This window comes from Rhagoletis zephyria, unplaced genomic scaffold, assembly GCF_001687245.7.
Source record: "Rhagoletis zephyria isolate East Lansing unplaced genomic scaffold, Rhagoletis_zephyria_1.1 Rzeph_scaffold_04953, whole genome shotgun sequence".
NCBI lineage: Eukaryota > Metazoa > Arthropoda > Insecta > Diptera > Tephritidae > Rhagoletis > Rhagoletis zephyria.
The window spans coordinates 20,205-41,542 of record NW_016162036.1 but is presented as its reverse complement, the minus strand read 5'-3'; the positions used below and the strand labels follow the sequence as shown (position 1 = coordinate 41,542).

At 35.1% G+C, this 21,338-nt stretch overlaps 1 protein-coding gene across 1 annotated transcript in view; it reads right to left on the bottom strand.

Annotated features, from left to right (window-relative positions):
* Positions 1-1,327: 1,327 nt before the first annotated feature.
* LOC108371406 (furin-like protease 2) overlaps positions 1,328-21,338 on the bottom strand; it is a gene marked incomplete at both ends in the record, with an annotated part of 40,211 nt that continues 20,200 nt past the window's right edge. The window contains 6 exon segments of the mRNA XM_017626959.1: positions 1,328-1,484; positions 1,621-1,808; positions 1,892-2,184; positions 2,186-2,411; positions 9,875-10,178; positions 11,606-11,765. Coding sequence (XP_017482448.1) covers positions 1,328-1,484; positions 1,621-1,808; positions 1,892-2,184; positions 2,186-2,411; positions 9,875-10,178; positions 11,606-11,765 — 1,328 coding nt within the window.

Genomic DNA, 21,338 nt, shown 5'->3' with positions numbered 1-21,338 from the left:
AAATTTCATGATATAGTTAGGGAATTCACAAGGTGATGTATACTGTCATATTATTGTATGTGACAAACTTTAAATGGTTAAAACTACATTTTAGGGATTCGCAAGCTTCCATAAAAGTCGTATTATATTTTCTTGGTCGTTTGAGTTTCATATTATAATTTTACAGTTAACTGCCGATGCACAGTGGTTTGAGAGTGGCAGAAAGTCCTAATTTCTACTAACAGCTTTCAAGGATTTTTTCAAGAGAAAAACTACTCTAGAAATTATCAAAGGAAGTCGGTACCATGTGAATATAATTTTTAAGTAAGATTTAAATACGCATTTTACCAGCTCAGAAACCGTTAGTACCAATTTTAAGAATATGCAAGGGTGGCTCTTAGCCCTTACAGAGTTAAGGACTTTTCAGTGATATTATGAATTTTTATTGTTCTCATGGGGGTATAAGTAGCTTGCGAAGCCGTGAGGTGAAGGGTGATTGGTACAAAAATACTCACTCTGTACACTTTAAACTAATAACAAGACAAATTTCATATACCTACAAAATTTGTAGGAAAAGGTAATAAACGTATCTCGATTTTTCTAAAATTTTCTATTTGAACCACTTCCACTAAGAAGGAGTATGAATGTTGGTAAAAATTAGCGAACTGCCACGCCCTTTACACTAGGGGGCATATATGGCAAAATATTATCTGAATCAAATATAAATCAGTTAGTATCTTAGATTAAGCTAGGAAGACATACATCTGAAATATAGAGAAAATCGCCCTACTGCCACGCCCACCTATCCGAGTTTTGTATTCTAATATGGCAGGGACTAGCAAGGGCTATTTTTGCATAAAAACCCATAAATTAGAAAAATGTGTGAATTGGAGGATCATTACTAGTCCCTGCCGCATTAGAATCCAGAATTCGGATGGCCGGTGGGCGTGGCAAATTACCGATTTTCCCATCTTTCAGATTTATGTCTTCCTAGGTAAATCTAAGTTACAGATAGAATTTAATTGAAATCGGATAAAATTTAACATATTCGACCCCTAGTGTAGTGGGCGTCGAAGTCCGCTAAATTCAACCAATTTTCATATTTATTTATTCTTAGGCAAAAGAAGCCCACGTTACAATTTTCAGAAAAATCGCTGGACATTTACTGCGCGACGCCCGTTAACGTAGATAACTTGTGTGCTAGGAGTCAACCCCAAATCGGAGTGAGTGGAATTATATTAACTCTATTCTGTTAAAACGATACATACAAAAATTATTTCGAGAAAGTCATAAATTGTATATAACAAACATAAGTGGATTAAATATTTGAAAATCAGTTTCCACTTACTTGTAGTCTTCAGTTTCATAGGTGTGTAGAGGACAAGCAGAGTAGCATTTATGTTCGTGCATAACTAAATGGTGTTCGCAGCTGGTACAATAGTCGGGCCGATCCTGACACGAAGCGCAATTAGCCTCACATGGCACACAAGTTTTGTTGTCATAGTCTATGAAAAGATGTAAATATAAAGGAAAACGATCATTATTCGGACACAAGCATTACTCCTTCAAAATGTATCAGACAAATTTAAAAATTGGAAATGTGTATTTGGTTTTCATACTTCTTTGTATGGCAATACTTACTTTCATAGTATCCATCTGGGCAGACTTGTAAACACACAGCCAAATCGACGACATGCAGATGCGCAGGTGCACAAGTGAGGCAACTGTCTTGTCCAGCACCCGCACAGGTTTCACAAGATTCATGGCAGGGCCAGCATACACCACCTTGATTGGGGAAGGAGCGCGGTGGGCAGCGGCTAACACAGGTGCTGCAAAAATATTTAAGAAAATAAAATATTTTATTATAAATTTAAACTGATTTTTTTCTTCTTTTCACTCAGTTTCCACTCACTTGTCCAGGCGGTAGTGCTTGCAGGCCACACACTGAGTCGGACCACGGCCATAGCAACCCTGCGAATCGCATTCTGGATCACAATCGTGCAGCACAAGCTTATTATTCGAGTCGGCCATCACATTTTGCCGTTGTGGTGTTGGTATATTGTGACCGTCTACAGTAGCCACAGCTTGTTCTGGATTCGAACCGGCACCAGTAAAAAGATTCTGATAATTCAGATAGCCGGCAAATTGATCGGCATTATAGTAACCACCATCATTTGTGGGCTGGCCCAAATCCGACTCAGTTGGANTCACGCCAGGTAAGATTGGGATTTGCTTCCAGAGCAAGTGCACATATACCGGCGGCAAGTGGCGCTGAAGCCGAGGTACCGGTGTGTTCGACGGTGCAAATGTGATCAGGGCGTAGGCGGCCATCCATGTCGACGGTAGCGACACTCTTATCGTGACCGGGCGTGCCAGAGCTGTAGGTGGTGGCGAGTGTGGAGGAGCATTCCTCTAGGTACCAAGGTTTGAAGCTGGAAAGGGGAGGAGACAGTGCAAAAAATGGTTAATTTTAAATTAGAAAAAAATAACAACCACTTTAGTTTTAATGAATACTATCATACAACAATTCAGATAATAAATTTGCAATAAATATTATTTATGCACATATATTGCGGTAGTTGTGCTCAATTATGTTGAAAGTGGAAATACTGTTAAGCTCTTAATTGGCAATTAATATGGATGACTGTGACATTACTGCCAAAACCAATTTTTTTTTTATAATTAATGCTCCAACAGGGTGCTGCATATGCACTTAAAGTTTGCTCTAATTCGGAATTTGTTGGACACTAGGCAGACATGAAATCCTATGTTGCAAATGTCCTTATTGTTTATCGAAATTTCCATCGTAAAGTTAATGAACTTTTTCGAAATGTGCTTACAAGCTCGAGTCCTTTCCGCGTTACCTTTACGCATTGTTTAGGAATATTTTAAACTGACGTCTTATATGTATGTATTGTTTCATTTACATAATTGTCGATCTCAGAGGTACTCTAATTCCTACCACAAGCCAAAGACACAAAAATCGGTGAATATTATTTATAATGTAATAAATATTATTTATGATTCAAAAAGTAATTGCCAATAATTTTTATTCCAGCACTGGTCCAGCAATATTCTGGCTAAGTTTCGATTTTCAAAAATCTCGAAATGAACAGTTTAAAGTGTTCTTAAAATGCTTCATGATACATAATGCGTTGCCTCCATTAGAAAGTATTTAAAATGTTTAACTAAAAATGTTCTCATTTACTTATGTTGCATATTGACAATACCAGACAAGCCCGTCTGCTGAAACATCGAGAATTTCGAGCACATTTGGTTATGGTTTCCTAGCATTCCCCAGACTATATAGCCGGTCGCCTAAGTATCGAGAAATGGAACTGGATGGCACCGGGAAGGAAATTTTAAACGCTTTGCTGCTGTAAGTATGCGCAAACTACTCGCACCTCTTTAAGAACTCATGTGGATATCGGAATACTGTGGTATTTTAGGCAAAGCACTGGCCTAGACATATCAAACAGGTAATAGCATTAGAGCAAAAACAACATTTGCGTGTATTTTGTTGTTGCATCTGGTATCGAAAGTGTCAAAAACTGTTCTGAGTTTTTGTAATACAAAAAAATAAAAAATAAAAAATTTAAATTGGAAAAAGTAAAAATTGTTGCAACTTTCTTTCTAAGTAAATTTGTTTGCTTCTCGAAGCATTGATCCATCGTTTGCAAGGCCCAGTAATCGGGGGTTGTGCTGCCGAGTTGGCCGAACGTTCCAAATGCTGCTATTTCATAACTTGTTTGGTATGGAAAAAGGTTTAACATGTAAATAGATTTTAACAATTTAGAATTTTTGTGAGAATAAATTAAAAATATTTGACATTTTTGAGACTAAATAATTTGAAAAAAAAAAAAAAAAATCAAATCAGCTGCTCTACTGCCCTTGTTCGCCAAATAATCAGCTAGTTCCAAGGCACATTGAACAGCCTGTCACTTTTTTAATAAAATATATGTTTTTATGGCAATAGAATTTCTTATTACTTTACGTAATCTCCTAGTCCAGCATTTTTTTAATTTTTTTATTCCTTCCAACAAATAGGGGTTTCAGAGTAGAGTCCGAACGATTAATCGGCATTGGCTAGTATCGGCCAAAAGAATCCGCATCGGCATCGGATTCGGCCGTTTTTGGACGATTTTAAGCCGACTCTTTTTACTTTTTCCGCAATTTTAACAAATCTTCATCAAAATTTGAAACTGATTAATCAGATTTCTTAGAATTCGTTCGAGTATGCAATTTTTTAAATTTTAGTATAGTAAAGTACAATTTTGAGGTAGCTAGGTAAGTACCTAGCATTTTCTTCCAAACAAAGTATGTTCGATTTTTTTTTATGGAGAAAATCCGCAACACTTTCCACAAAAAAAATCCAAAAATCGATAGTATTTAATTTGCACTTCGTTAAAAGAGAATTGAATGGGCTACAAAACTCCATACTCATAATGTTTAAAGAAAAAGTTTGAAATTTTTACAAACATGGTTTTCGGTAGATAACGAGCAACACTTTCATAAAAAAAATTAGGAACATTAAATAAACGAAAGGGAAATAGCCAAAGAATGCTAAAATGTCGTTACTGTAGGTATTGTTACAATTATCCTTGAATTAATCGCTTAATGTTAAATTGTTTACGTTAAAAAATATTTTTATCATTAAAAATCTACGGTTACTGTTTACTAACAAATTGTATTCAATAAAACACCTTTATAGTCACCAAAGCTTTTTGAATAATTATTTGTTTTGTAATTTTATTTGTTTACGTTTTCCTTTTGTTATTATATAAGTTTATCAAAAACAATTGTTCTTGAATGAATTTATATACAGTTAGTTTTTTTTTAAAGGAATCGGCATCGGCATCGGCCGATTTGGAGGGCTTGAATTTGGTGACATTTTTGATATTTTCTATGGTGACTACACACGTATTTTTCGATTCTGATCGTTTTTCCCTTTGCTAGGTAATCGATGTGAATGACACCGCGTGCATCCCAAAAAGCTGTGGTAATGAACTTATTGGCCGATAGACCCGCTTTCACCGTTTTTGGTGCACTTCTTGATTGTTTTTTGGATATCTGGTGTGTTGTGGTGGATCCACGTTTCGTCGGCGTTTACGAAGCGGTGCCAAAACTCGTTCGAATTGCAGCTGAATATCGCCAAACACTCCTTAAAAGTGATCGCACAGTTGCATTTACAGTCAAATGTGAGGAAGCATTCATGCAAAATGTGTATCCCTCTCAGTTGAGATGCTGACAGCCTCAGCTACCTGGACGTTTGAAGTAGAGTTGGGCACTTTAGTTCTTTTGAACTTTAGTTCACATATTTCACTTAGTTCCATTGACGGATAAATTTACGTTATTTTAAACAAAGTTAAGTTATTTTGAGTGTAATATTTACGGTGACATTTCTTCAAAATAATTTGGAACTAGTATGAAACAAGTACCGTAAGCATAACGTAATTTATATCAAATATTTACAAGTTAATTATATTATTTAATTGTACAAGTTCGCCTTATGGAAAGGCGCTGTAACCGGATTTTAACCGATTCCGAAAAATGAAACCAAATTCTTATCAAATTTCGAGTAAAATTGGAAAATTACGATTTCTTGCAATTTTTCACAATTAAATCCAAACTAGGGAGGTGTACGAATCAAACGGACCTCAGTTTCAGATTCAGTGGGTCGAAATACATTTCGGTACGTGGGTCAGGTTAAATGCACAGATCACTTTTTATTTTTTGTGTGCCGGTGTAATTGCCCTTCCCCGAAAAAACCCGTTCGCAAAGAACCCACTTAATAAGAAGATCGCCTGAATTGATTGTGAGTTCAAATTGAAAAGTGGGAACGAGGCCTAAGAAAGTGGCAATCGGGGCTTGAAAGAATAAAATGTAATCTAAGTGGATTTATTTCGCTTTATTTTAGTTTATTTTATTTTATTTATCTTTATGTTTTACTGTTATTTTAATCGTTCTTAACGAATGTATGGAATTATTCACAATTGCATTTGTAGTAATACGCTTATTATTATTATTATTATTATACATATGCATTTATAACCACCTTCTCACTTATACATATAATGGCACCAAGTACATATTCTCATGTTGCAGATTTCATATTAAAATACCATAATATTACTCATTAATTGCCAATTAAAAGTGATACACACTAAAACAACGGCATAAATTATCTGCATGCGAACGCCTAAAAGTGGGCCATTTAAAATCAAAAAAAAAGTTTTTACCTCGAAACCACTGATTTCCAATGCGAATGCACTCGTACATAGAGTACATTCATAAATATATTTACTCGTGTGTATGTGAGTTAACGATAGTAAATTTGAGTAATGCAAATAATAAATAAATATTCAAATTAGTTTTATTAAAAAACAAGCCACGTATGTATAAATAATGATTGGATATATGCGACACCTCAACGCATTCGAAAGCAGTGCAATCAAATGGAAATTTTGAAATCTCATTTAAATCATTCGTAGCAACAGCAACTAGTTAATACATATTGATACACACAATTCACTGGCGCAAAAATTCGAATGCATTTTCATACAATAAATTGCCTGCAATCGAATGAAATTTAATGAGAATTTTAGCATAACCAAAAACCAAAAACCAAAAAAAAAAATAGCAATATATTCTTTTAACATTGCACTCAACATTCAACGCCCCACTTCTTGGCTACAGATAAATAGCAATTTTGATATTATAGACCATAATTGATTTTTCTGGAATTGCGTAAAAGCAACAACAATAGCAAGTCTAGCTAACAGCAGAGTATTTATTTGCAATATTTTTGCCTAAAAGTAAATAAATTGCTTAATTGAAAAGTGTGGCGTAGTAAATATTTTATTATTAACTGTGGTTGCACCACCACATATTGCCCACAACTGAAAAAACGCTAGTATGTTACATACATAAAAATATAACAGTATTTAGGTGGTTGGCGGTTGCAATCAGTCAAGCCAATGATGTACGGTGAAGAGTGAGTGAGTGACATGCAATGAGCAGAGTAATTTTGAGTAATTAAAGTTTATGGTTGATTTAAATGCACAATATTTGCTTATTATAATAGCAATTAATGTGTGTTTTATGCTCGTGGTTTTAAACTAAATCATTAAATAATATGCATGCATGCACGAGCATTTAAGAGTTCAAAAGATTGGCACAAAATTTGTTTTAACAGTTGGTGTGGAAACATAATTCATGTGCCTAAGTAATGAGGCCATGTGTATGTATATGGTTTTAGAAGTATGTATTGCAAAAATTTAGGCTATAGAGTTCGGTTGGTCGAAAAGTCCAGAAATAATTATAAATCATTCAAATATCAGAGAATAAAAAAATTCTTCAAATTCTCGCTCTCAAATAGAGAAACTTGCTAATTTTTGCATAAACGCAAATTTGCAGGAATTTGCAAGTTTCGCTACTAGCTGGTGTCTACGGTTGCAATTCAAACACACAAAATTTTTACAGAAATGTTACAACTATTTCGGGTGGATTAAAAGCCGGACCCATATACAGTATGTATGTATGTTTCGTCGGCTGATTGGAAGATCGCTTTAGTCTTGGCAGTCGGTTTGAAAACGATCTATCTCAGCAAAACTGTTGAAATCGCCGTATTTCAGAATTTGGTTGTATATCTCAGCAAGTGATCCGAGAAAACCCTATCTCCCCAAATGTCTAAAAAACGCCCTACCTCAGCCGCCTATATATTGAAATTATACTGAGGATGGTACCGTGATGTCCACGTAAGTAGGAAAAGACCCCGCCTTTTACAGATAGCTCCCCTACAGCAGTACAAGAAAACCTCCACCCTTCCTACCATTTCCTCAATATTCTACGACAGCCGCCGTTCATCGCCCATAGAGTTACCTGGTTCAGGTTACATTGAGCCAGATTAAAAACGGTGTATAGAAATCGTCCCTTAACTAAAAGTTCCACATCATCACCCGACAGCCCACTTTTTCCAGTTCCTTTAGAAGGTCGTCCACAACCGCAATCCAGATCAGAGAGAGAACACCACCTTGTGGAGTTCTTCTATTGACTCTGCACTGAGTGCAGACACTCCCCCACTCCGCCGCGACAGTTCTATCACGAAGTAAGCTCATTAGGTTGATTTCAACCCCAGATTATGAATATACTTGACTATTGCCTCTGGAGTGACATTGTTAAAGGCCCCCTAGATATCGAAGAAGGCCCCTACTGCATAACCTTCATGCTTGAAGGCTTCCTCTGACCACTATACCAATGTGTGCCGGGCGGTATTCACCGACCTTTTCTTGCAATGAGTATATTGAGCTCTTGAAAGACAGTCACGAGGAATCGCGTTTCTTATGTACAGGTCTATCAGTCTCTCTAGCGTTTTTAGCAAAAACGAAGAGCCTGGTAGGCCTAAAATCCCTAGGGGAAACAGGAGAGTATTTTCCTGCCTTCGGGATGACCGCAAGACTGACTACCCTCCACGTTCACATAACTAGGATCCAACCAATAGCACGACACCTTCAGAGTCCTTTGCAGCTGCGCAGGTATGATGCCATCGGTCCCGACGACTTTACAGTCGCTCAACAGTGTCATGTGACGATCGTCCAGAAGATCGGAGTAGTACAGGACCTGGGGGGAGATTCTGTAGCGAGTTAGCGACAATTTTCGAATTGTTATCGCACTATTTGATACATGATATAAATGTTTTTGCGTCGAAGCGATCAGAAAATTGTCGCTAACTGGTTACAGAATCTCCCTCCTGAAGTACAAAATATCGCAAAGAAGTACATTTGACTTTACTTCGAAGTACGACGTACAAGAGCGAAAAAAAAGAAAGAAAGTACGGTTGGTCACATTAGTGTAGAATAATCCCTGGGGGTGAGAGCATTACAACTCCTACTTTACTTTTTCACCTGCAGTTATATACCACCATAATGTGCATACACTGACGGAACAAAGTATTGGCACAGCAAATTTTTCACAATATATGCAATTTTTGTTCTAATATTTTTCCGGTAATTTTGTATAAAAATATGGTTCATTCCAAAACAAAAAATATAAAAATAAATTCCTAAACTTTGTGCAAAACTCGCGAAAATTCAGCAAATTTTCAACAAAATTTGCAACTTTTTAATCAGATGTTTTAGAATTTTTTTGAGTATGCAGTTTTACAGCCCATTAAATTCTTGTAAAAAAAATAGTTAGTCAAAAATGTCGTTGATTTTTGAGAATTGTTTTTGTTGAAGATGTTTTGCATTTTTTCCATATAAAGTATTTTCGAAAAAAAATTTTTGTATGGAAAAAATTGCCAAAAATCAACAGTAATTCCTAGCTACCTAAAACTTGCACTTTGTTATAATAAAATTAATTGGGCTACAAATCTGCATACTCAAAAATGAACCATATTTTTATACGAAATTAGCGGAAAAATATTAGAATTGTTGCGTATATTGTGAACAATTTTCTGTGCCAATACTTTGTTCCGGCAGTTTAGATGTGTAAAACCCGGCCATATGGAGAATTTGTTTAAGCAAAAGTTACTTAAGTGTGAACCTGAATGTTTTAATCCTACATTTATAAAATTTAAATAGTATTAATGCAATAACAATTTCAAACATTGTCAGCATTAAAACTTTGACTTTTACTTTCGACCCAAAATAGTTCCATTTGAGAACCGACTTTTGTTGAGAAAAATTTAATTTTGTCTTGAGTTTCGACAGCACTTTCATTATGTATGTATGTATACAGTTATCCAAATATCTATACTTGATATTATATATGTATATGAATGCAAAGCTAATCATTATAGTTGCACTCAACTCACTCAATGACGCCTTGTATACTTACATATGTACATGTGTATGTACTTATGTATGTATGTATGTCTGTTTACAAATAAACTTACCCTCCCTGTGTTGCACTCGAAATGGACAATGTGAAAATTGAATTCGTATAGCCATCACAATTGCATGAATCTGTATAACGTCCACCATTGCCCGATGCCCAAACAAATATTGAGCCTTTGCCTTGTCGCCCGCTTGTCACGCCATAGATGAAAGCGCGACGTGCCAACGGCCCAGGACCATCCACTGTCGAGCCATCGTCCTCGGGTCCCCAAGAGGCACTATAGATGTCAATGTGTGATGGATTTAAACTCAATGCTTGCGCCTCTACAACATCATTCACTTTGCCATCCAACATGCGGACGCCTGCAAAGATAAAGTGTATGAAAAAAATGGAGAAAGATAACAAAATAAAGAATATCTTGGTAAGTAAGCTTGATTTATGTACATACATACATACATATATTTACAGCACAAAGCAGAACAAAGGGAAATTGGTATGAGGGTAAGGAAGATGGAATACAAATGGAAAAACCTGCAACCGGAAAAGGAACTGTACGCTCTGCGTACAATTAATGGGTAGGAAGGAGGAGGCGAACTCTGGGGTGTCATAGTGTCGTGGCGGCAATAACACAACGCAAACAAATTTATACAAATCTCTACGACCACGAATAACTCAATTATTTTGTAATGTTACATCTTAATAAATTTATTTACTAAGGGAAGACTAATAAATCATTTCGGTCAGTGAATGGCATTCTACATTTATGCCTCTCTGTACCCATCAAAAAAAAAGCTAATGCTCCAGTCGCTACCAAACTCCTGAGTAAAAATGCTTTCTTCTTCTTTTTTTAAGATTTTCATTAAAATAATAATTAAAATTCTTAGGATTTTTTTCAACATTTTGATGACAGAAATTAAGCTCAGGTAAAAAATATTGTATACAAATTCATTGTGGGTAATAAACCAATATATCCAACGTCTATTTTGCAGAGCAAACTTACACAAGTTTCCGTGGTGGCTAAAAAGAAGCAATCAGTGATAACGAGGGCCGAAGAAAATAATCAAGAAAAAACCATTTTAAGCGCTTAGATAAGCACTAAAACATTAGTAAATATGCTTGCACATATGCTCGAAAAACAACAAAATTTAAGTACAGTTTAATGTTTTGTTTTTCATTAAGTTTATTTAAAGGCCTGAAAAATTACAATGGACAATCAAGTGTTGCGTGATATTCTCAACTAATAGAGATCTGCATAGGTCGTTCCAATTTTCGTAAATATTCGTTATTTTCCATTTGAGATAAATTATTTTTAATCTCTTGAATAACATCAATACCTTCCCGTAGAGACCATACATTGGTTTTTAATTTTTTTACCCAAGCAGAAATGCAATTGAATTGAATAAACACCAAATCTGTCTGAATGTTATTATTTGTAAACATTTCTTTAGTTCAACGAATAAAAAAACGTTCAACAAATGCTCAAGAAAAATTGATTGAGCCTAATTTTCTCAAGCAGTACGAGGTTCTTAAAAAATTTGCTACGCTTGCTACTGTGGTTTGCTTAAGTTTGTTTGTGAAGAGTACAAGGCACCCTTGTTTTCAACAGAAATATGTGCCCGTTCCATTATTTCGTAAGGAAAAGGGGAGACAGCAGACTGTAAAGTAACAGATGTCGAAGCTCCTTGGAAATAAGCAAAGTAAGCTAGGCATAATTCCTAATTCCATGTTTCTCCATACAATTTTATAATATATCTATGTATGTGTGTACATAAGTAATTTATGTATTTACCTCCAATGCTAGCATTGTAAGCGACACCCACACCGCAGTAGTTGTTAAAAGCCACCGCAGCCACTTCACCTGCACACCTGGTGCCATGTTTGTTGTCACCATTATCTTGCGGCGTTGGATCCGAATCGTTGCCGTTTATATCGAAGGATGCATCTGGATCCTAAAAAAGAGATAAATTAAGATGTAATTTTGCCTAGATTTTTCCTCAAATATTTTCTAAGAATTATTTATGTACAATATGCGTATATGTATGCCATCTTAAAACTAGGAAAAAATGCCAGCAATTATCTCCAAGCATAATACCGTGCAGCAACGAAAATTTACAAATTTTACCCGGTGCATGTTGTGGCACCCACGTTGAATTATCTAATTATTTATAAAAAAATTTTTGCTTGACTTCGTGGACCAAAAACTTTTTTTTCTCACATTTCCTAAGCAATTTTGGGGTTTTTGGTATGAATGCAGAAAGAATTTTATGTTTACTGTTTTCACTAATAATATCTATTCTTACCAGGAACATGATAAAGAAGTTCTCGAAACTTTTTGGTTTTTAAAATAATAAAATAAGAAGTAAAAAATACTAGTTCGGGCGAAGCCGAACATTAAGCACCCGGAGCACGTATTATATATAGTTTTTTCATCTTGCCAAAAACTACCGTTACTTGGTAAGCAGGGGGTAGTTTTACACCTATTTTAAACATCCTCGATAGTATGCTCAGTTAGACTTAATGAGATAAAGTTATATAGTTACAACTGCGCAGTACCACACCAATTTTCAAAAATTCAATAATAATGTTATTACTTTTCAGCGGATTGTTGTGAGTATCAACTTTTAGTAAATTAGCGTCCCGAAGTTTTGAAATATCGAAGTATCGTTATATGAATAGTGGGCGTAACTTATAACAACAATTTGTTATAAACGTATTTCTTGCTAAAGTTTTATTGCAAACATCAGTTCTGAATAAATTAGATTCAGTAGTCAGTGATGTATCGAAGACTTCGTATTTCTCTAAATTACCGTTACATGCAAAAGGCGTAGTTATATTTCCATTTTAAAAATTTTCAGCCGTTCTGTATGTTTTACCAGAAGCAAAAACTGTGTCAAGTTTGGGATAAATTGGTGCAGCGGTTGCCGAGATATACACATGTAATCATAAGTGGGCGTGGCTACGCCGGTTTTTTTAGAAACTTATAATATTCGTATTTTTTACCTAAGGATCATTGTCAATATCAATTTTGAGTGAGTTTTCTTATTTGTGAAAACTACCCTTATATGGCAGGCAAGTGTGGTTATTGTCCGATTTTGCCCATTTTCAATACCAGCCGTCCTTGGCCCAAAAGAAATACACGTACCCGGTGCGTTTAAATATCTCAAGTTTTATTCGAATTATCGTATGCAGGGACGGACGGGCAGATAGTCACGGCTTAATAGATTTTTTTTTTTTAATCTGAGCATTTATGAATCCTTTGTCTATATCTAATTCGATTCCCTTAAGGCTGAATTAATCGTGCCATACCATAGTCATAACCATAGCAACTAAATATTTCGATAAAACGTACGAGCAGCTGTGTAAATGATTATTGGTGCCATATTATAACACCAGAGCCATAACCAAAACCGCAAGTATCTATTTTATTACAGTTTTTCGCCATAATCATAAACAGCTGTGAAGAATTTTGCTACATTATGGCTAAGGTGTAATGGTTATGGCACCTCTAATTTGATATTTAAGCTATTAAAACAACCGTTATGTGAACAAAGTTATAATACCCTTGTGCACAAGTTCGCTTGGGTGTAAAAAGGCAACAAAGAAAATAGGATCGTGGGGTCGGCGCGACTTCTGGCAGGCAAGTTTTAGCTACGAGTTTGTATAAATTCTATTCGAGAACTAGGTCATTCTCTAGCAAAACGAATTCTTTGTTATCCAATGTATTTTCCCTTCGTTATGAATTCGAAATACAGCCCATTATCGAATTGAAATTTTAATGAGAGAGAGTGAGCTGGATTTCACTTTCTCTCTTGTAACTATGATTTTGATTTTTTTTTCGAATCCATATAGAGAGTGCTTTCAATATAAGGCCAGTATGCAGCTCTCAAGAAATGCAAAAACCCGATATAAAATGACGTACAAGAAATGGCTAAGAAATTTTCTTGGGTAAAATTCCTTAAGGCAGTACGCAGTTCTTAAGTAATTTGCTACGCTTTCTACTACGGTTTTCTAAAGTTTTTTTGTGAATAAAAGGGCACAAGGCAACCCATGTTTGCAACAGAAATTTGTGCCCGTTCCATTATTTCTTGAGGAAAGAGTGAGGTAACAGGCTGTGAAGTATCAAAAATGTCAAAATTCCTTGAACACACACACGAAATAATGGGAATTTTTTTCTTGACGGTTCTCTTGAGAGCTGAATACTTTTTTTATCAGTTGGATATGCATATTGAATATCAAAGGTCATTTTAACATTAATTAACATTCAAATATTTAGCATCAACTCTGGATGGTTACTTGCGTTATGGTAAGTGTGCAGCGCTGAACATTCGGCACCCGCCGCGAGTCGCGACGTAATGAGAATACTTAAAATGGCGGTTTTGTACGGTCCGAACCTTTTTAGAACGCGGGAAAAACGTCCTATGTGGCATCCTTGCGGCCCCACGATACCAGTTAAGGGTTAAGTGTAAAGCATTCATGCGGTTGGTTTCTAAATAAATAACTGAGGTAATTGAGATATCGCAGAGAAATTAAGTACATATTTTTCCCTTGATATAAGATAAAATTTATAGTGAAAATGAGTTAAATCAGCCAAGAAACAAGTGTACTTATCGGATATCGGTGCTTTTGAAAAAATTCAGAAACGGCATTATTAATTTTTAAAACGACTTGATATTTTGTTTTCTAAATGAAAGAGAACTTTTGAGGCCGATTTTTTCATTTTTATTTTTTTATATTAAATTAAAAAAAAAAAATGATTCTCATGTTCTTTTGAATAAATGTTGCCTAATAAAACTAAACTAGTTGAAAACAATAGAGTTCCGCTAAAACGAAAATAAATTTTACAAGAAGTACGTGAAGTATTTATGACAAAAATTTTGACAACTTTTTTCAAATCAGTGCGAACTCTTAGCCGTTTGAAACTTGTACTTATGATTTTGGTATCATGGTAATCTGCTCTAAAACTGCTTATCTCAAATTTTTCTAACATTTTAAGCAAACGTTTTTTTTTGGAACAGAAAATTGCAGTTCTAGATCACTGTGCGGCGGCTATCTACTCCAGCGGTTCTGATCATTGATACAAGGCATTCTCTTTAAAAATATTAATATTTTGTTTATATTAAAATATTAATTTGAAGTACAATAGGGGATTCATCTACCGCCATTAACTGCCAATAAACATGACCAAATAATGAATTTGTATGGAATTTATAATTTCAAAATCACGTTAGATGAATGCCCTTTATATGAAAAGATGTTGATTTTAAAGCCATAACAAATCAAGTTTCAAGTGAACAAATGTAGAAAAAACGTTTTTTTTTTTTAATTTAATGTTTGCAATAGAATCGAAAATCATTCCACTTTTGAATTTGTGTGACTCAAGTAATTATTTTTTTGAATTTAACATTGATCTAAAAGTGTATTTGAAATATAAATTACACTTTTACTTTGTCCTTTAGAGATCTTAGATCTCCAACTTCATATAGACTTAAACATAATAGCTAACTTTTTCAAATCCATTGTTACTTTTTCATCATTTAACCAGCTTAATCGAATGCAGTTGTCCTGATTCCCATCACCTCCATTTTTTTTTCGAAATTTGTTGCACTTTGCATTTCTAATATTTTTAGATTGAAAACAGAACAATGCAATTTAAGCATTTGTTTCGCACAAAGTCTATGGCCCATCCCCAATAGTGCTACGGGGGATTATAAAAAAGTAGTAATAAAAAAAATAAATATTGATACGTTCATAGGGTTGTTGTTTTGTAGTGCCATAAGTTGTAAACTTTGAATGTTTTTTTTGTTTCTTTAATATACAAACTGGAAATGAATGTATTGTTGGCGCTCATTATTTCAGCTCAGCTGTAAATATGTTTGTTTTCAGCAATCGCGCTAAAATTTATTTACGAAATCATTTGGGAAATCAACGAAATGAGTTTCCTCTCCATTTTCAATGATGCCAGCTAGACACATTTGCTTCTATTGCAATGTGTGTGCCGTTATTGTTACCTTTCTTTTTGCAATTTTATGATATTTTCTAAACGTTTTTTTTTGCTTTTCTTTTTCGTATATCTTTCTGTATAGTATTTCCGTTGTCATTTTTTGTTCTTCCAGTGAAAACAAAAAAAAAATCGGCGAACAAATACCCGATGTGATGCTCTTTGTTCGAGTTTTTGATAACCGTAAAAGGTAGGCTAGCATTTGCAGTGGAATAAATGTGGATATATATGTAGGTGGGTATGCGCTATGATATTACGTTTATTGCCGCTAGTGGTTTGCCAATAATTTTGAAAACAATCAACTCTTGAATAGTGGGTCATTTATTTTGTTGCCTTAGGAAAAGGTGAGATCCATTTTGGTGGAAGCAGAAACAAAAAAAAAAAAACAAATCGAGCGCGGCAGAATAGCTGCTACAATTTAATCATCCGAGTGCGCTTGTGTATTGGCAAAATGACGCAGAGGTACTCAGCTGTTCCCGATATCGTAGTTAATCATAATTCCTTTTTGCGATTTTAAATTATTGCAATTGCTTTTTATTACAGTTTTATACACTTTGGGACTTTTTTTGTTTGTTTATTTTAACACTTGGTTGTAAAGGATTTTGCTTTTACAACTGCCGTTTGGTATTTGTGGCATAAATTTAAACAAATTGTATGAAAGTGCAAAGATCCACAGATTTATGGTTTTAATTTCAATACATATTTCAAAGTAATGTATGCTGCACTGAGAAAAAAAAAAAAACCATATCGTCGGTTTGATTCAAACAAAAACACATATGATTTTGCGCCAAACAAGTTTTTGTTTACTTTGAACATACTAATTTTAGGGTATTTTTTCGTTTAAACACGATTTAAATTTGCATTTCACTTATGCTTTTTCATAACTACGAAAAACTGAAAATAAAAGTTTAAAATTATATGTTCCGCCCAATGAGATTAGAGTGTTGACGCTCTTGGCAGCAACCAACTCTAGCCAGCATCTCTGCGCACTCAGCTACAAGGACAACATGTAATACGGCGTTTCCATGATTCTTAATTCGCTCTCTCATTCGTAATTCGCTCTTCCAGTCGTCATTCGCCTTGCCAATTACCTTCCGAATTACGTAACTCGCCATACAACATTTTGAGAGCGAATTACCTCATTTGTAGGTAATTCACATCGAATTACCATGCGAATGACGAACGAATCGGTGCCTTCTCTAATACTTATCGGAAATATAACGAAGTTTTCACCGGCCTGGTCCCATTTGCTGGCACTTTTTCTAGTTATAGAATAATATTAATAAAATATTCTCTATATAAATTAAAATTGTTGATAACTTAAATTTTAGCTCCCTCTTCGATATTTGCAGCGCACAAAAATAATAATAAATAGCGAAGAACAAGAGCTAGAGCTGCCAAACGAATTACTAATGTGTGTCGTGGCAACAGGGTAATTCACGAATTACTTAGAGATCGAATAACGAATCGTGGAAACATCGTATAAGTGTGTTTGCAAACGTTGGCTTTGAATCAAGCCAAATTACGCAACTGGTACATTTGTACAAATTTGTTTTTGCTTATTGCAGAGTTTTTGCTTATGTTACTTTTTTCTTAGTGTGTATGATGTGTATTCTGTCAAGAGAATACTAAACAGGAAGGTAACATTTGATCCTCGGCGCAGTCAAGACGTTCTTGAATGGAACGACTGAAAAATACTTTAAGTTGCATTTCTCAAAAAAAAAAAAATAGTTAGGTCTTGAGGTTTGCTCATGCTGTTGGTATAGTACCAAAACATATTCAGCCTTACCATGAGTTTAATTTTCCCCGAACCGGTTCACTTTTCACTTTTGGTTTCCATGGTTTAACTATGGGCGGATGATAAATTTTCGGGTGAATATTTTTTTTCAGATGAAACTCAGGATACCGCAGATTAAAATTTTATGTTCTCTATAGATTTTTCACTGGAAAAAAATATACTCGGAGATTGACTATTTCCGGGGCGAGTGATGATAGAGTTTTTTTCTATTTTTAGATGTTACCCGGACCAAGTATCGAACCTCCATAGAATCTACTGAGCGGGGTAGCACATACATACATACAGCGATCGGTCATAATCAAAGTCAATGCTCTGATGGACTGACAGCACTACCGCTGCAAACTAAAGGGTTAGCATGAAATAGTTCTTTATTCGAAAAGGGGTCTTTGCTCTAAGAATTATGCTGTGTAATTGATTTCTTATCTCAAACAACTATGCTGGCGAAAGTCCTTAGAAAAGACGTAATCAACCAGGCTTCTGTTCTTTTAGCAAAAAATGTTCCTCAGTAGGTAGGTTCACATCCTCAGACTAGTTATTTCTCTTCTCGCAAGCAGTTATTGCACTCACATCTTCAGCCATCGAGGCCACCAGCAGAAACTGCGGAAATATTCGCTCCGAAATGAAAAGTCTTGTTTTCCTCAAATCAAAGGTCCATCTTCGTAGGTATCAGAGTTCGAAGATAAATATTAACCAATTCAAATGCTCGCATAATAATTTTTATCGAAGGAGAAATAAAGTAGCAATCGGAGATTAACCGCAACAAAAATGCTTTATTGGCTGACCTCAGAGGGAAACTCTTATCGATGCGAAATAAAAATTCTTCTCAGTCAAGGAAGAATACAAATGAGAAGTAATAAAAAATAAATCTCCTTCTGTAGTTAACTGCCGATTCTGTCAAGTTGTGCAATTCATCACCCGGATTAAGATTGCCACCTATACGGGTAGCCATGTAAAGATAACCCACTTCCCGGATTCCGGGCAAATATAACCCGCTATACGAGTACCCGGATAAAGATAGCCGCATATGCGGGTACTCAAGGTACCCGTATCTTTATATTCCACTACCCGAGTCCCCGGCGTAATATAACCGGCTATCCGGATGCCGGGATAAAGACATTTGCCTACCCGGATACTCGGGTAAAAATAATCCACTACCCGGGTCCCGACAAATATAACCCTCTCCGGGTACGCGGATAGATAACCTGGTCAACCGGACAAATGTAACCCGTTATTCAAGTAACTGGATAAATATAACCTTCTGCCCGAGCTCTTCCTCCGATTGATGGCATGCGCCTTGATAAGAAAAAACTTTTTTATATTTTTTACGATGTTGTTTTGACCAGGGCTTGAACCCAAGCGTTGCGGAGTGAAATTAAATATAAATCTTAAATAACTCTCCGAGAGAAACCATTATGTGACGGCGCAATATGATAAGTATCAGAGAAAAACCAATATGGCTTTTCGGTTAAGAGTTATTTTCTAGCGCTGGTAAGTATGTGTTTGCTATCATCTGAGATCTTTAACACTCAATAATTTGCTGCCATTAGTCGTAGAAGGTGCAAATTTTAAATTAGAATTTGCCTGCAATTCTCTTGGTATATATAGAAGCTGGGGTGACTGACTCAGTTTTTCTAAACCAGTTTCCACCGGTTTCTTGTGGATATTCCATAGGATTTTTTTTTTTGAAATTATGTTTTTTTTATCGGACACACCGCTTTGACTTTTTCGAAGTGGAACTGTTTTCGAATAACTCTAAAACCGGTTTTGTAAAAAAGGCGAATAATCGAACACCCTAGTGGAAACACTGCAACGAACACGCAAGTATTTAGATGCAATATTTTTAAAAATTTTAAAGTAAATTGACAGCCCACTTTTCTATTTTTATGGATGACAAATTAAATTATAAAATAGCTTCGTGATTCTGATTTAAGCTTAATTAAATTTTTGGCTCTTATAAGCAATCTCTTCGATGACAATTGTCTTTAAAAATTAATACCCAGAATTTTTTTATGTAAATTTCGTAGAAGATGGGTTACATACTACTTGCTTACATAGGCATATGGAAATTTATAAGCCTCATAAATTCGAAAAGATGCTTAACGATATCACTCGCCATTACCGTTATAATAAGGCACACACTTGCATTGAAATTTGTATTTTTGCAAGAAATGAAAAAAATATTTAACAATTGAGGCATAAAATATTATTCAGCCATTCAATGTGATTTTCTAATATTTTCTACCATTCCAATTGAAATACTTTTCAATCACATTTTGCTCTCCATTCGAATCACAAAACGCTCATTTGGCTTTGTACCTTCGAAGCATCATTATCTGATTTGATGATAAATGCTATTACTTATACGCTATTACTCATAATCGAGCATCACATAAAAGGAATGAGCAGAGTGTGCCAGCGAGTAAATGACTAACCTAATCCAATATCACCAAAAATATTTTGCTTGAGCTGACCGCCCACAAACAATACACAGACGGTAAGAAGAGGGAGCCAGAGCAGAAGGTTAAACACAAATAAAGGAAAAAAGGAAATTTTTGTATACAAGGTCATCGAATGAGCTGCCCAACCGCTTGGAAATCACGTGATTTGTTTGTAAAAATTTGCATTTTTAAATTGAAAGCAGAGAAGCAGAAAACACCCTCACAAACTCACAGGCATAAAGTTACGAAAAAAAAAGCGGATAAGTTGTAAAAAAAACAAGTAGGCAAAAAGGCGGAGATAATATTGACAAGACAACGCTAAGATGGCATAAAAGCCGCATGAAAATAAACTTTAATACAAGCTAGCTGATGCCGGACTTAGCATATCTTAGATATATATGTGTGTGTGTGTGTAGGTTTGTGGGTGTTTACGTTTACAGCAACTTTCTCAAACGCCAAGAAATAGGTGTTCTACTTCGTTCTTTACTTTTCGGCTGACTGGCGGCCCACTTTGCCGGTTGCTGATCCTTTGGACATCTTGCACACAAATAATATTCTTAAACTGTTTAGGCGCGGAAAAGTCGAGGCGAAAGAATGTAATAAAAATAAAGAAAAAATGTAAAGCATGAAAGTAACACTAACTTGGCTGCAATTCCAAAACGCTGCAAATGACATTTGAGAATATTGTTGCCGCAACAACGATGATGACTGCGGTTAACGGCGTTCAATTTAAAATAGAAAAAATAGAAAATAGCAAAAAAAAAGTAAAATAGAAAAAAAAATAGAAATAGAATAGAAAATGTCTTTGGAGGCGTTTGTATGAAGCCACACAAACGGCAATACACACAGATGCCCGGCAAGTCTTACATTGCCTCACCGGTGTTATTGATACACAAAAATAAAATCATAAAAAAAAAATCAGGAAAAAGGTTGCTTTTGCAGATAATGATGATGATTTGGCTGTTTATTTTTCTTTAGCTCACTTTAAATATTACTACCTTTTTGGTGGCAGAGATAGAAAAAAATGTAAACAGCTGCATATTTAGTCCATTCATATCATTATGTGCGACCGAAAAGCTAAGCTGGCGAGATGTTGCCAGGCGAGCTATGTATATATTTTTGTAGTATTCACAACACGTATTAATGACACAAAGCGGATATTCAAATGAAATTTATTTATTATATCTTTGTAAAAAGCCAAAAAAAAAGTTGATTTAAAATTGTCTACATTTCAGGAAGCATATCATCATTATATAAATAGGCAATCATGTTTCCTTTACACCCCTTT